This window comes from Thunnus thynnus, chromosome 13 (assembly GCF_963924715.1).
Source record: "Thunnus thynnus chromosome 13, fThuThy2.1, whole genome shotgun sequence".
Lineage (NCBI taxonomy): Eukaryota > Metazoa > Chordata > Actinopteri > Scombriformes > Scombridae > Thunnus > Thunnus thynnus.
In genome coordinates this window covers 28,654,327-28,671,073 of record NC_089529.1, presented here as the reverse complement: position 1 = coordinate 28,671,073, position 16,747 = coordinate 28,654,327, and the positions used below count along the sequence as shown (strand labels likewise).

General features: G+C 38.9%; 1 protein-coding gene across 1 annotated transcript in view; it reads right to left on the bottom strand.

Moving 5' to 3' along the window:
- Positions 1-738: 738 nt before the first annotated feature.
- Positions 739-16,747, bottom strand: part of sgcd (sarcoglycan, delta (dystrophin-associated glycoprotein)) — a 184,231-nt gene continuing 168,222 nt past the window's right edge. The window contains exons 7-8 of the mRNA XM_067608896.1: positions 14,323-14,446; positions 739-5,647 (exon numbers count right to left, since the gene is read on the bottom strand). Coding sequence (XP_067464997.1) covers positions 5,462-5,647; positions 14,323-14,446 — 310 coding nt within the window. The 3' untranslated portion in view covers positions 739-5,461. The remainder of the gene's footprint in view (positions 5,648-14,322; positions 14,447-16,747) is intronic.

The window sequence follows — 16,747 nt, the reverse complement described above, 5'->3', positions numbered from 1 at the left end:
ATGTGGATATTTTATATTAACAATCTGTTTCACATGACTTTATAGGGCTAACATAAATGTTCCTGTTCTCTAACAGGCTAACATCACCTAAACTTTACGTAATGTCAGCCAGGTTGTGTTTTTTTGGTAATTTAGTTTATTTCTTTCACATCTAAGGCACTTGAGCAGAGAAATGAGACCTTTCTCAAGTCAGTAAAATTAAAATAAAACTTTAAAAAGACCGCTAACGGAAGTGAAGCTCTTTACGCCCACAGACATACGGTGCTGGACCCTTCTCCGTACAAGCAGCAGAGTGGAAAAAAAACATTAGCATTAGCCTTTTACAACTTGCAACAGAAGTTCTGAGAGAAAACTCTACGATATCTCTCACTTGACTTCAGAAATGTCAACAAACTGGTGAGCCACCACTGCCAGTTGAATAGTAATTAAATTCAACATTAATACAAATACATCCAATTCAGCTAATCAAAAGCTAAACAAAAAGAAGCTAGCTGGTTTATCTGGATTAACAACACTACAATGATATGTATACAGTGGCTAATTTTCCTTTTATCTGGTGTAACTATGGAGCTAGCAGTGTTAAACTGTCTTAGACAAAGGCATGAACGCTGTAAAGTCGTAACAGAACTTCATTATGCTAACATGGAGTTACTGTAGCATTAGCTGTTGGCACATTGTCAAGGGGTAATTGAGGTTGTAGTTGCTGAATACTAACAAAATGATCATTGTAGGCTATAGTCGTGTTAAAACAACACAAGTCACAACATTTTATTTATTTCATTCAGCTGTAATGGAAAATAGGCAGGACTTTGACCCTCTATTGAAGGCAGATCCACGCTCAAAACAACAGATTTCATGAAAAACCCTGCAGTGAAAATGTTTCTAGTTCAATATGTAGAATTAATAGTATTTATTTTTCTTGTCAGGGAAGATCCAATGACTACTGCAATCAATTTGAACAACGCCTTTTATTTTGGCATCTTTGAAAACTACTCCATGAACGGCAGTTTCAGACTGAAGAATGAAGAAAAATGAATGCCAGAAAGAAGCCAGAGAAAGGAGGAGCAGAGTGCTCATCATGAATACACAGGGCTGGAAGAGCCGCTTATAGAATGTGATCAGGTCAGTATTATTGATCGGCAACACAACCCACTGGGTCAGGCCTGATCAGTAACATCATCTGATCACCTTTAGATCATTTTGACACCAAAGTTTGTGGATTCTGGGCTCAAAGAAATTAGTGATTTTGATTGGGTTTTAACAAACAAGTGTTAATAAATAACAATTATGTGTAGCTACTTTAAAGAAGTGTTATTTATTACTACAGAATTAATGATAATGAACTTCATCCCCTTTGGAGAAATGACTTATTTTCTCAAATCTTTTTAGTCTGATAATATTGATTTTGATCTTTGCAACGTGTTTCTCCACAACCCTGTGTATCATTTCCTTCTCTGCTTAATTTTCTTTTTTACTTTTGGTTTCTGTGTTTTGCTTCTCTGAGAATCATTCAACACGTTCTGTGGAGCAGGAAAACAAAAAACAAAAGCTCACTCATAGTAGCACAAATATTACACACAGCACACTAGGAGAGAATGCAAAGACCTCGGGCCCAACAGAAACAACAAGAACAAAAACAAAAAGAAAAGCAGGTTTGTGTTTGTGTGCAACATCTGAGCTCAGCAGGAGAGTACAGGAAGGAGAAGGCATAAAAACAAAACTAGCTTGTTCTCCACAGGCGAACACTGTATACATTGCTGTACATGCTAACCCAATAAATTTCATTTTTTTTTTTACCCTTTTTATATAAAAACACATACTGATGTACATTATAAAAAAGGTTTTCCTTTTTGCAAAAGAGCAGTATTTTTCTTTCATCGGCGTGTATTGTCTGATGCGCACCAATGCGGTTATGTGTACATTATTTACATATACAACCGTATAAAAAGATGTATTTCTCTTGTGTACGTGTATTCAAAAAAACAAATACATCAGATAGGTTCAATTTTGCTGTGAAATATTTTCTGAAAGTTCTCTAATATACAGCGACAGAGAAGCTGAGACAGTGAGAAGGCTGGTACACCTGACTCTTGAATAAGGATGTGACACTTTAAACATCAGAGAATAGAAATAAAGCTACTATGAGCGTGTTCAACAGCTATGACAAGCAGCTTAGCCAAAAATATCTAGTATCTCATGCGAGTTTTCACATAAAATCTGTTGTCTTTCAAAGTTCTGAGCCTGTTCATGTGTTGAATATTGCCCACCCTCTTTAACCCTGTCTCCTAAAAAGTATGTTTATTTGCTACTAAATGACCTTGACAAATATATTTAGGAGGAAATTGCTGCTTGGATAACGTACAACCTTTTTTTATAAGAAGTGCTACGTTCCTGTACAGTACAAAACTCATAGGTAGGTGGCAATTCCCAGCATGCGTGTTGTTAGGTTTACACTTCAGTTAATGTTAAGGAAAGATTGTGGTTTTGGTGAAATATTAAAAAAGTAAACACGTCCTGTGTCATGTTCCAAGTCATTGTTCACTTTTTCAATATTTAACCAAGTCCACAATCTTTGCCTAAGCCTAATAGATTGCTTTGAGTGCCTAAACATAACCATACAAATGCCCCTATAATCGCTATTTTTTATATTAACAATGTCTCAAATGACAATGTGTAATGTTAGAGGTGTGGTGATGAATCTACAGAGAAGGTTGAGGCTTCCACAAATGCATATAAAATTAAATATATTGTCAGTGAATGTTCTAACATAGATGTTTGATTTGAACAAAGGCGCAATAACTTCTTCTGATCTTGCTAAAATACACAAGAAACTAGATATTTCTGGCCAACTGAGCTGCGATAAGCGGTGGAAATCAGACCCATCGCTGCCATAAACTGCCAACTAAACTCCACAGGATCACATGTTTGGCATTTAAATATTAACAGCAACACATACATGTTTTCACACCGAGTGCCTGAACACGAAAAGCCAAGTATCAAGTGCATCATCCCAAACTGGGGAAGCTAAAAAGTGGTAAAAATGAAAACAAAACTGACACATCCTTTTTTTTTGCAGAGTCAGGTGTTGACAGCAGGGGGGGAGCTAAAGGCTAAAGGTCTTTGCATTCGCACAGAGGGAAAGAGTCGTGAATCGGATGAAAATGAACTGAAATCAGAGACCATGTACTCGCTGATGTCAAAGAAAGTCTGTGTGATGTGCTTCTTCTTGCCACAAGTGCATCGACATAAGGCACAGGCACAGTTCCCCTCTTTCAACAGAGTGGCTCGCATTTGTTTGTTATTTTGTCCATTTTTTTTTTTTTTTAAAAATGTCCCAGTGCAAGAAACAAGTAGGGTGATCACCACCGAGGTTCGACCAGTGTCCCTTCTGTGTTAAGGGTTATAACATAGTGTTGAGTTGTTTTTATAACTTTCTTCTTTGTCAGAGTAGTTGTAGGATGATGCTGTTTTGTCAGGAAACGGTGTGGACAGAATTTATGCAGGCAAAACAGAACAGCGACAGTCTTAAATCAGATCTCCATTCAAAATATTACACCAGAATAATAAAAAAAACCTATGTAACAGAACAGTGCTCACATCATATCACAAGAAGTATAAGAACTGGATGACATCTTTGCGCTACAACATAGAGAAAAATCAGCTGTTTGACATTTTTAAACATCCAAATCCAAGATGGTAAGATCAGTTTTGCTGTTGTTGAAGGATAAAGCTGGTGATTTTCTTTATTTATTGTCAACAAATCTCATGTTTAGAGCCAAACCAACAATGAACTGAGCTCTACTAAGTATTGTGTGTGTATCCAAAGTCAGATATATCTTATTCCTCTGTGCTGTAGACCTCCATTGTTGTCCAAAAACTATTAAAACCATGTTAATGAGCCACACCGCTGCACTCGGTGACATGTTGTTGGTTTGGCTCCAAACATGAGATTTGTTGACAATAAAAAAAAATATATATTAAATCTACAGCCACTCAAACACTTTCTAAACAAATAATTCCCATGAACGAACTGCTACTAGCACTGTGTAGCTAATTTGATGTGATGTATGATGTAAACATGGGCAGATTGTAACAGGATGCACTTACTGAAATACAACTTGAGTCTCAATGCACAAAAGACATGTTCTGTCTTCCTCTTGTTGACTTTTAACTGAACCAAAGTCAAAGTTTGGTTAGAAATATTTCCCATTATCGCGTTTAGTGCTTTCCTCAAAACCAAAATGTGGTAAGTCACTACTAATGCACTGAAACGTAGGCACACTAATGGCACTTAATGCAAATATAAAGTAGACATAAATAGAGAAAATACATCTGGATCTAATATGTGTTTTGCTGTTTCAGGTGTGTTTGCCTTGGAAAATACTGATTGTAGGTAAAAGTTAATTGTACTATTTTATATATTGATCCAATTTATATTAGTATTAACAATCATTAAGTGCTCTAATGTGCCTACAAGACTTCAAATGCCGTATGAACAATGAGAAAAGTAAAAATCCTTTCATTATCTCAGCATCAGTAAAGGAAGCGGAGAAGATGAATGGAAAAAGGAGAAGAAGAAGAAGAAGAGAGGGGGAGGGGGTGGGGCCTGTTGCCGCAGGTGATCACTCTAGTGATTCTGGTACTGAAATACTCTTGAGGGAGTAAGAGAGCAGATCAGCGTCTCTTTTAGTAAATCTCTGGAGATTTTGCTCTCAGTTTCTAGCAGGAGGCTCCTACGAGCAAAGAGTTTGTGTGTGTGTTTGTGTGTTGAAATATGTGTGTATGCGTGTGTGTGTGTGTGTAAGCCTGTGTGCATTTGTATTTGTGTGTCATGTATGACTGTTAGGATCAGACCGATATATATTACCAATACTGGCTTTTTATTAAATAGTGTTATCAGCCATTCAATGTAATACATTCCCAGTACGGTACCTCAATTGCGTTAAAAAGTCATTAAAACTTGCAAATGTTTCTGTTATTTACGTGTTTCAATTTAAAAGCCTAATATTTCCTATTATACTGTATGTATAAAGAGCTTAAAGAGATGTGGATGAGACTCAGTGGAGAGTTTCAGTGTCTTAAATGCTGTTTTCAGAGGCTTTTCCAGTCTGAAATGTAAAAAAATTCAGAGAGAGTGTAGCATTGAAGCACCAGCGCAAAATACTGGCTGTTGGCAGCTTCAATCACAAAGGTTTGGTATCGGTCTTTTAAAACATATCGGTTGAGCCTAAATATCAGTCTGAGTGTTTGTGGTTGTACGGTGTATATATAGGTGTGTCTGTATAGGTGCGGTATCTATGATTGTTTATATGTTTCTGTCATATCTGGCAGTCTTTGTGTTCTTTGTGTGTGTCTGCTGTGAATCAGTCCTAGAGGCAGGCAATGTGTGTACATCTGTCTGTTTTTGCCCGTCTTTCTTTCAGGATATCTGTGTATTTATTTATATTTGTATGGATCAGTCCTAGAGGCAGACGTTGTTGCTGATTTGGCAGGTGGATCCGGTGCCGGCCTGGGACAGGAAAAGCCTCCCGTTGGGGCATACGCAAACCTCGTAGACAGTCTGCCTGGTCCCGGAGGACGAGGAGCTGGTGGAGGCCTTTCCCTCAGGCAGCCGCATTAGGCGAATCCTCCGAGCATCCAGAGAGATCTGTTGGGGGGGGGGGGAGAGAGAAAGAGAGAAAACTGGTGAGAGTGGAAAAAGGGTAAACAATTAGTGGAGCTCAGGTGGGACAAACAAAAAGAAAATAGAGAAATAGATGGCTAAGAGGACGTTGACAATGAGGAATTTCAGTTTGAGGTTGTTCAAGAAATACTCTGGCATTTACTGCTGACACTTTTGGAAAGATGCTTGTTTGCTTTCCAAGGTTCAAGGTGTTTTCAGGCTGAACACAAAGCAAAGTTTTGGTGATTGCATACAAATTAAGTCAATGGAAAAAAAGGCAAGTGGAAGGCAACAGGAGCGGCGAGAATGGAGCTGAATCTGAGTCTCAACAACCCAATTTCACGGCAGTTTGTGAAACAGTCATGAAATTTAATCTATAGATTCATGTACATGGACATGAATTTTCCATTTTCTTCATGACACTCAGCACGACTTTCAAACTAACGTATTTAAATTGGAAGAATATTTCGTGCCTGCACCATGTGTTTTTTTTCTGTCAGTTGGGACTCGGGAGCAGAGAGGCTGTATTGTTTTTCTCATTTGTTGTTCATTTTTTAAAATTACAACCACTACATTACTCAACATTTAATTACAAGATTTTATCCTTGTTTTTATTTCTTTGTTTTAATTTTGTCAGTACAGTCAATGGTTCCTGTCAGTCTGATGGGCGGACAGAAGAACCGTTTTCTGCTGTCCTTTTCTGAAAGCAGGCTGCTCACATAAAACATGATAAAACCCGACAGTTTGACTGACAGACTGACTGAATGTGACAGTTTAACAACAAAAGCAGCGGGATTAAAAAGTTTTTATGAACCGTTGAGTGTTGAGTGAATCAGGCCAGCTAATGTCAGCTGCTTTATTTCCAGCCTGTCTGCCATGATGCCTCAGCTGGTTTTGTTCCATATCTTAGAAAGGATCCGTGATTAACGCTCTCACAGCTCAGTTGGAGTGCTTTATTGGATGACGTGGCTCAGTATTAATTGAGGAAGACCATGTTTTAAGAAAGACATATTAAATATCCTCATCCACATATTCTTGGAAATACAAAATTAAATGAGCAACTTCACATTTTACAATCACAGGCTATAAAATACCTTTTATTGACAGAGATAAAGACGTTTGGATTTGGGTTGCGGTGACAATTTGAAATGGAATGAAGCCCTCTGATGGCAGATGACCCAAAACAGTAGCTCTTCTGTAGCCCTCTGCTATCAAAAACTGACAAAAAACCCCAAAACAAACACGTTATTGCTCAGAATGGAAGGAGAAATAATTAAAACGGATGACCTTAACATTAACCTATCATATTGTTGAGTTATCAAGGACACATTCGTGTTTTTGTGTTGAGAAATGTTAAAGATGTCATTAAAAGAAAACCTTAATATGATGAGGAAAATAGGCTACTTCCAGGTGGCGGATCTTCCAGTCCGTCCACTTTTTTCATTTTCAAACTTGTAATCTCCAGCCACGACCAAGCAGCCACGTCCAGGGCTGAAAAATGAAGCCAAACCTGCATTCTATCTAATGGCCATCAGGGGGCGACTTCACTGGCTGCAAAAAGAAGTCTGATTGTATGTTAGTCTATGAGAAAATGACCCTACTTCTCACTTGATTTATTACCTCAGTAAACTGTTTCCTAATAAGTTTATGGTCTCAATCACTAGTTCCAAGTCTTCTTCAATACAACATGATGTTCATTTTGTAAATTATAGTCCCATTTAGAGTAAAATAAACGATAAAAAAAGGGTTTGCTTTAGGGTGTGGTTATGTTGTGATTGACAAGTCGCCACCACAGCGACAATGTTGCTTATGTAACGTAACCATTGCTATAATAGCTGCTGCTATTTCACAGTGTGTTTTCAGTTCACTAAAGTTAATTGTAACAATGTTGCCTAAAGTCAAGTCACCTAAATAAAAGTCTTGCTCAGCATTTGGTTGTGATAAACGACCCACCAATGAGTCGGATGATCAGTTTTTCCAGTGAGTACATTTTGTTTTAATGGTTTTAGGCCTATTTTTCCCTAGCGAAAATTAGCATTAGCATTAGCATTATCACTGTTAACCATGGTTTGTAAATCATGGATAATACATCCATGTTGTAAATGCACCGTGCTAACCAAGCTAGCAGCTAGCACTATGGTCAGCTCCACCCTCTCATCCAAATATGGTCACTTCTGGCTCCAAAAATCAAACATGGCGATGGCCAAATCCAAGATGGCGATGGTCAAATCGCTACACTCAAGGTTTCAAAACGGCAGTTTGCAAACCAATGGGTAACGTCACGGTGACTATGTCCATATTTTTTACAGTCTGTGGCCCCGACCAACACTGACTCAAGTTACATCACTTGAGTCAATTTATCAGATTTCACACAGCTCCCTCTGGAGACGCAAAAGTAGTACTCCCCAGCACCTGGAAAGACTTTGATCTGTAACATATCTAAGTTAAGTTGAGTCTCTTGCTGATTGTGAATTAACATTTTTGGACTCAGACCAGCTGGACAGGACTCTTCTATGGATGGTCAGGATGTGTAACCTCTGGCAGAGAATCAACTAAAGCTCGATTCACTTTCAGTCTCCTGTAATTCACCCGTCACTCCTCAATAAACGTGTGTGTGTGACTGCAAACATCATATACTATCCAGTATATTCAACCTACATATACAGTATCTTCCCTACTGGACTGGCCCTCCCTCCCTTCCTCTCTACTCAGACCAGAGGAGTTACTCCTTTTCTGTCTTTATAGGCTAAAAACTCAGCTTTTCCCTTTCATCTTTACTTCAGCTAATGCTGCATCATGCTGAATCATGTGTCTCTTCTCTCTTCACTCTAATTGCTATCAAAGCAAATCTCTTCACCTGCTCTCCTTTGCTGACTCTTATTTTTCTTCCCAGGACTTTTACCTCACAGGACTGGACTCACACAAATATTTCATTTGGCTCTTAACACTTCAGCACTCTGTGCACTCACTTTGTGGGTTGCATAGACTATTAAGTGATCCAATTGAAAGTCACACTCAATAGCAGCATCTATCCAACTTCTCTGACATAGTATTTTGTGTATTCCATCCATCCCATTCTTGCAGCATATTTCAATTCAGTTTCAACACCACTCCACCCTGAATGCATTTGTCTGGTATTATTTTTGTCGAGAAATCTCTTATAAACTGGGGAAGTGGCGGCCTACAGGATAGCAAAGCAGGATTGTCACCTGAAAGGCTCCACTTTAAATCCCTGAAGCAGAGGAAAAGACACAAGTGAAGGATAAAAGTAATTCTCTCCAAGCGTCGAAAAGCCAGCGTATATTGGACAAAGTCAGTTTTAGGTTTCAGGTTTATGTTAAGACAATATCTACTACAAATCAGTTGTGCGTGGTGAGATGTGTAGCAGACAAATCAGCCAATGATGCCTCCTGGAGGTTCAAAACTGAAGCATAATACTGCAGCAGCACGGCCATTTTTCTCATTTTGAGCTTATTTAGATTCTGATTTTAGTGGAGAACTCTGGAGAAAGTACAACAATATCTGCCATCTTTTCACCTGAAGTAAAGACCAATGAAAGCCCAGCCATTTTTGGGTTGATCCAATCAGGTTTGAAAAGGGTTCACGTCAATCTATGTCTTCATAAGCCTACTTCATTCAGCCTACTTAAAATTATGCCACTCTCAAGCAAATTCTTGTTGTTTCATTTGTTTTCTTGGTTAGTATAAATGTTCTTAGATTACTTTTCCAGAACAAAAGCTTGAACTATTTCAGTTCTTGACGTCTCTTGCATTTCACTTGGAATTTTAAAAGGCTATTCCACTTGTAATTGTTTTTCTTTAATGTGAAAACAATGTCAAATGTGTGCGTCTGTCTGTGCTTAAACTGTGTATATTTAATCCTGTACACATCTCTCTTAAAAACAGATCTTAATCTCAATGAGACTTCCTGTTTCAATAAAGGATTAAATAAATAAAAAATTAGGGCTGCAACTAACCATTATGTTCATTATTGATTAATCTGTTGATTATTTTCTCAATTAATCGATTAGTCGTTTGGTCTATAAAATGTCAGAAAATGGTGAAACATGTCGATCACTGCAAGGTGACGTCCTCAAACGTCTTGTTTTGTCCCGACCAACAGTCCAAAACCCAGACATTCAGTTTACTGTCATACAGGAATAAAGAAACCAGATAATCAGAGAATTTGGACATTTTCTTAAAAAATGACTCCAAACAATTAAAAAGAGTTGGCGATTAATTTACGAGTTGGCAAGTAATCGATTAAAAAATGCTTCCGATTTTGTGTGACGTAAGACAGACTTGTTCAAATTCTGTTATTCAATTAAATTCTAAACATTTTCTGTATTTATTGCTCATTAACACTGTCCACATGGTGATGTATGACCTGAAATGAGCTCTGCAGTGGCCTCATGTTGTTTCATAATGTCATGGTGATGCCGTCATCAAGAGATACGGCTAATAATGAAGGATTTACACAACTTCTGACCGTGTCACTTCAACGTGTTAAGAAATTATTATGAATCTTTTGGGCAGGTGGTTTGTTGACCCATAACCAAGATTTTTTCAAAGATTCACAGAAAATGATGTTTTGAAATAATCCATTGTCAGACAGAGAAATCCTGTCCAGTTAAACAACTAACACAACAAAAAAGCACAAAAAGTTTACTGTGCTGATTCCCAGGTCAATCCTCTTGTCTCCTGAGCAATAAAGAGAAAGCAAACCTCCAGAAAATGTCTTCTGCCACACACACACACACACAAAGCACTCATTCCCTCATTTCACTCCCTTCAACCCCACATTGATTGGAACAAACTGCCTCTCTCCCTCTGCACAGACACAAACCACTGCTGCATGAATCCCATCTCCCTGCCCTCTCCTCCCCGCTTCCCCGCCGGCCTCCTGGGGCTCGTACAGGGCCGGTGTTTCACTGGCCGAGGAGAGGAGGAGCTCTTCAGCCATAAAAAGGTAAAGGAGCCATTACCAGGCGCCTTGGGGAGGCATCGCCAACAAATGACCCAGAACGCGTTTAAAGCAGAGTTTCAGCTGACTACCTCAGACAGCTGCTGTTGAACAAATCTTTCACCATGAGGGTGTGAAACACTCGAGAATCTGTGTGTAAATGTGTGTGTGTGTGTGTGTGTGTGGCTGGATGATCTTCATGTGTGTGTGAAGCTGAGAGTGTGAATGTGCACTAGTGAAGGACAAAAGTACATATAGATAAGGCAGGTAAAGGTAAAACTCACATTCCCTGATTTTTTTGAACAGATTTTTAAATTTTACATTTGTTTTTTATTTTATTTTATGTCCCCATGCGTGCCAAAGTTGTGTGTTGCTGCAAAGAAGGTGGTTCAATATAAATTAAAAATTAAAAAAACAACAGTTTTCATTCATTCATTTTTAAAACTCAAAATAAACAGATATATACATTGAAATTAATGAACCTTAAGATTCACATTTACGGCTTTGCATGATTCACTGTTTTCCTTAAAAGACGCTGAATCGTGTTGTGCTGCTGCAGTGTCTTCGGCGTGTTGCGCTGCTTGAATTTTATGCATCGCTGCTGCACTTAAAGTTTCGACTTTGACCTTATTTGTCGGTGATGATAGGTGTCCACAAAATGTAATCTGAGAACGCCCCGTGGTGGACGAAAAATTCCAAATCTCCATTTTCCTTCGCAAGACAACAAACTTTTAACCACCCGCACGCTGTGGGTTTCTTGTCTTTCTCACTGTAGTGTAATTGCCAGTGTCTTCTTATGTGTTAATTACAGACACAAGCAGTCTTTTCCAGGCTCATTGTTTTCTCTTAATTTCCCGGGACTTTCTTGCTATCTGGCGCACATCTGTGATATAAACCTACATTAAACTCTGCCTCTGCATTGTACTCTGTGTGCCACTTTGGGAGGTAGATATCAATGAGGCTGACACAAAATCTACACAGGCTGCATAGTGAAAGTAGTAGCAGTAGCAGGACTGCAGCAGCAACTTCAGTCCTCTGTCTGTGTCTATACAGGATGTGTTTTAGCAGCACTCTGAGCATAAAACACAATCATTGTAGTCGTACATCTGGAACAGCTATACTATGGCTGTGTGTCCTGTGTTAAGATATTATTTGATGAAATATTTGCTTAAAATAGAAGAGTATTTGCTCTGTACGACATATGAGAGACTGATTGAAAATGGCGACCAAAACGCCCGTGAGATAAGCCTTAAAAGAGTTTTCATGTGTCCTCTACTGTCAGTTATGTGACTATGAGCGGCTTCAGGGATCGTGACTGTTTCACTTTCTATTTGAGTGTGTGTGTGAGGCTATTTCTGTATCTGCCTGTGTGGTTTGTGGGTGTCTAATGGCCAAAACCTCTCGGTAATTGCGGTAGAGGTGCCAAAGGGGGGGTGAGTCCGACAGAGGTTTGACAAATGGACATTTGCAACACTAATGGAGTATGAGAACGTGACTCTAATTATATGAATTGACCATCATGAGCTCAACGGCCTCATTTTCAACCACACATCCGTAAAAACTGCGAGAAGCCACGGTGAAGGCGTGGCTTCAGACCGCTGCTTTGGTTACATTTAATTGGACCGTTCGGGGACGAAGAGAATCCAAGGGCACCTTCATGAAACAGTCTCTCTCTCCGTCTCATATCAGCGGCCTGTCTTGATGTATGAAACTGTTTTTGTGGGAAACTTTTAAACACTTTCTTCTCCCTAATCCTCCTCCGCTGATTTTAACAGATCTGACATGACACGACTGGTGCAACCTAAGGAGGGAAATCCTTTTATCAGTGCAGCCAACCTTGATGAACGCGAGGACTGATGTGTGTAACGAATCAGGGGATGGTTGGAGGATTTTAGGAGCAGGGAAGGAAAGGATGAAAGAAGGAAAAGAAGCAACATGAAGATGAGCGCAAAGGAAAAAAAAAAGATGATAAATAAGCAAAGTTGAAGACAGAAAGAGGACAGCGGAAGAAGGAGAAAGAAGAAAGAAAAGGGCAGGAAAGAAAGGAAAGAGAAAGTTATTAAAGCAAGCACATGAAAGACTCAGTGAGGAAAGTATTTGTGACTGAAGGGAGGATGAGAGGAAGAAAGAAAGAGAAAAAACAACGTCTGTTCTGTATTTTTTTTTGCATTTCTGGGAGGCTCTAACAGATTCTGGTGGATGTCCAGTATGTGGGTAATTGCCACCAGCCAATAAGCAAAATGCTGGTCCATGTTGGCTGAGCAAGCTAACTATTGTTTGGATTGTTTTTTTTTTTGTCTTTTATTTATTTATTTATTCATTTTTTGGCTAAAAACAAGTTTGGACAGTAGAGATATTGAATTGAATCCTATCAGTCAGTATGGCCAGAGGACAAGAAAAGTTAATTTCTCAGTGTGCCAGTACACAGAGTGGGAGGTTTTATCTTTGTTTAGAAGGCGGGTTTGAAGTAACAAAGAATTTATAATTTTTGTTGACAAAACTGGATATTTTTAGCTCCCTGAGCTCCATCAATATGTCATGAAGTAGACAGCTTAATGACAGGTTTGATTTAAAAACACTGCAGGCTAAATTTTAATTTATGGTGTTAATTACCTAGTATTTAAAAACATGACTATATTGGAAATGTTACTGTTTTGTGAATAAATGGAACAGATAATTGGTGACTAAACATCACATTTTTTTAAAGGTTGATTTATCTGATTTTGGAGTACACTTTGTTCCAAATAAGATATGTAGTCGTCCATCGACTGGTGCACACTAAGGAGGGAAATCCTTTTATCAGCGCGGCCGACCGTGATGAATACAAGGACTGATGTGTGTAACGAATCAGGGGATGGTTGGAGGAATTTAGGAGCAGGGAAGGAAAGGATGATAGAGGGAAAGATATGCAGATATGATATAGATATAGATATGCATGATTTTACAAATCTCACATGTTTTCTTTTAGACTGAGATATCTCAAGAACTATCGGATGGACTGCAAAGAAAGTTTGTACGGACATTCATGGTTCCTGGAGGATTTCCAGACTGTTTTAATCATTTAGAGATCCTGACCGATTCAAGGATGGGTTCATCATCAAATCTGTCTTAAAACAACAATCAGGTGTCCAAATGAACACTGAAACATGTTTTCTCTTGCAATCATTCCTCCTGTTCATACCGGCCATTAGAAGATCTATGTAAGTGTACAATGTAAGTGATGGGCGGTCAGATGATTTGTCAGGTTGTGTGCAAGCCAATAGTTTATCTAAACCTTGTTAGTTGCAGGTAAAACTGAAATGTTGGTACAGTAATAATCCCCCAACACACTATAAAACTGTGCACACAACCAAAGTAAGTATAGTAGGTCAAAGTTGAAGAAGGAAGTGAGTCTGTAAACTGTGATGGAAGTTTATGAAGAACAGTTTGGGAGTCATTTTACAGTTTGCCTTTGTTTTCTCCTCCTAACACACTTAGATAACCTGTTGGTTTGGCTGCAATGTGTCTGTTTGTAATTCTTGGTCCAGTCTCAGTGTTGCCAGATCTCAGCAACTGACTTAGTAAATATATCTGATTAATACCAAATCTATGAAAATTGGACCCAAAATGTAATAAACCGTAGTTATCCTATATTTTCTTGTTGCAGTCTTGGTCCTTCAAACAGAACTGAAACACATTTGTACTGCTGGTTGACGCACCTCTCCGTCTTTGGACTCCAGTCGCAGCTCGTTCCTGCAGATGGCCTGAATGTCTCCGGCCTCGGCCAGGATCTGGATGCCTTTAGGAGCCTCCATTAGCAGGGAGCGAGTGGGAGACTCCAGCCTGGAGGACAGAACAGCTCCGTTAGTGATCACGGCTTCTATTTAATGTTTGGATGAGTAGGAAAGTCTTTAAAACCAAAACATGGGAAACAAGATAAGAAAGAAGTTTTTTCTTTGTTATGACGCTTTTTTTAACAGTTTTTTTTTTTTTAAGTTTTTTTTAGATTTGTGTCAAACAGCCTAATTGGAATCTAACAAGATCTTGTAAACAACAATCACAATTTTGAAGCAGCCTGTTTTAGCAATCTGTCATCCTGACACTGTGCAGATTGTGGCTGTGCGGAGATTTTTATCAACACTCACAATATTAACAATCTTCAGGTGATGAGAACCACCAACGCTTTTGTTCTTCACCAACATTTGAATATATTTACTGCAGGTATAAGAACAGACGCAGAACAGTAACCAACTCTTTGAGATACTGGGGATGGGATGACAAAAAAATTACAAAATTTAAATTACATTTAAAGCCTTTTTTCCCCGATAGAAAGTCACCTGCAGCATGTATAGTTCAAAAACGAGCAAGAAAGAACACCAGATAATATCATCTTTTTCTGTTGTATTTAATTAGAGGGACTGAAGTATGAGTCTGGAAACAGAAAGTTCACTGTGACCTCCACGGTCAACATCAGAGGACACTGCTGCCGAAGACATTTTTAATCATTAGAAGGATGTCATGACACTACAAACCAAACCTGACCCTTGTGTTCTGCGCAGAGATCAGAGATTCAGTGAACGTTGCCTTGAGCTCTTTTCTTCTTTTCTGCTCTTTTGCTTTTTCTGCCCCTCTCTCTCCACGGTCTTCCTCTCCTCTCCTCTCCTCCGCCTCTGCTCTTGTTTCGACTCTGCTGTCTTCAGTCTCTTCTCTCACCTTAATCTCATATGCTCTCCTCTCGTATTCCCTCTGTCCGTCTTGACCCTGCCCTCGCATCTCCTCTGCTCTCCTTCTGCCTTAATTAGCTTGATCATCCTCTTTTTTTCCTGCCCCAGCTTCACCCCTCCTTTCTAGCCATCTTCTGATTCTTTCTTCATGTTCTTCTTCTACTCACTTCTTGTCTGTCGCTTTTTTTTTGTTTTTTATTGTGCTCCTTTTGGATCTGATGTCCCTATCTTAATCTCTGACCCTAAATTTCACCCTACACTCTTTTTATTTCATTTATCATAACATGTAACTGCAGATGCTCATGTAACACTTTACAGAAAAGGAAAGAAAAATAACAAAAATAGGAAATCAGGCCCAGAAAACCAAAAACACTTTTTGGTTTTCACTATAGAGAATGCCAAGTTCAGACTTGCATACTTGAGAGTTTGAACTTGGTAAATTGGTCCAAACTTCTTAGAACAGAAGGACACAGTACGATCATTTGAAATTGAAACAGCAGCGCTCTTGACACCACCAGCTGAGCTCTGGTGATTACACTTCAACACAATTGTACTTGACTGTACTGTGATGAAATCATCTCAACTCAAATCTCTACAAGAAAGAGAAAAAAATAACCCCAGACAGTGAGAGGCAGTCAATTATGCCAATGTTATATCTATTAAAAAAGAATGAAATTTAATATAGACCAATCTGTTCATTTTACTATATTTATATTTATCTATTTTTATTGAAATGTGGAGATATCTGTACTTATAAGGAGCCCAAAGTCCACAGATGCAGCGCTGTTGTTCTGTCCAGTAAAAACATGAAGCTTCACTTTACCTTCAGACAGACTAACAAGGCAGCAACACATAGGTTTCATCTCTGGGACCTACATTTGTCCTCTGAGAGGAATTTTATACCACAATACTATGAAAACATGACAAGACTGTTCTCCACAGGATGATCACACAAGTTGACCAGCTGATCATCTCAGGAGCCAGGCTGCAAGCGGCCGGTGTCACTCAGCCAGCAGCATTTACAAACAGGTCATTATTCAGATAAATTGGCCACATATCGGAAATCTAAATGGTTATTTTATCACCTGAAAAAATATTAAAACTTAATAAAGTAACATAATAACAGGCGTAGAACAGTTTTTAGCATGGCTCAAAAGCTTGGGATACTTAGCTATCCCAAGTCAGCTCCCAAAGTATCCTCGATAAAACTGGCAGAGCAAGAACACTTCTGGTCATTTTCTGGTACTTGTCTAGATGCAGACTTTGCATTGTGAACAGTAGTCGGGCTTTGACACGCAGATTGAGAAAGGCTTCGACACATTCCTGATAAAAACAAGCAACAAGCAGCATATTAACATCACCACAAAAGAGATCACGAGTCAAGGAGGCCTGTTTCCTGCGTCGTTAGGACCTGTGAGCG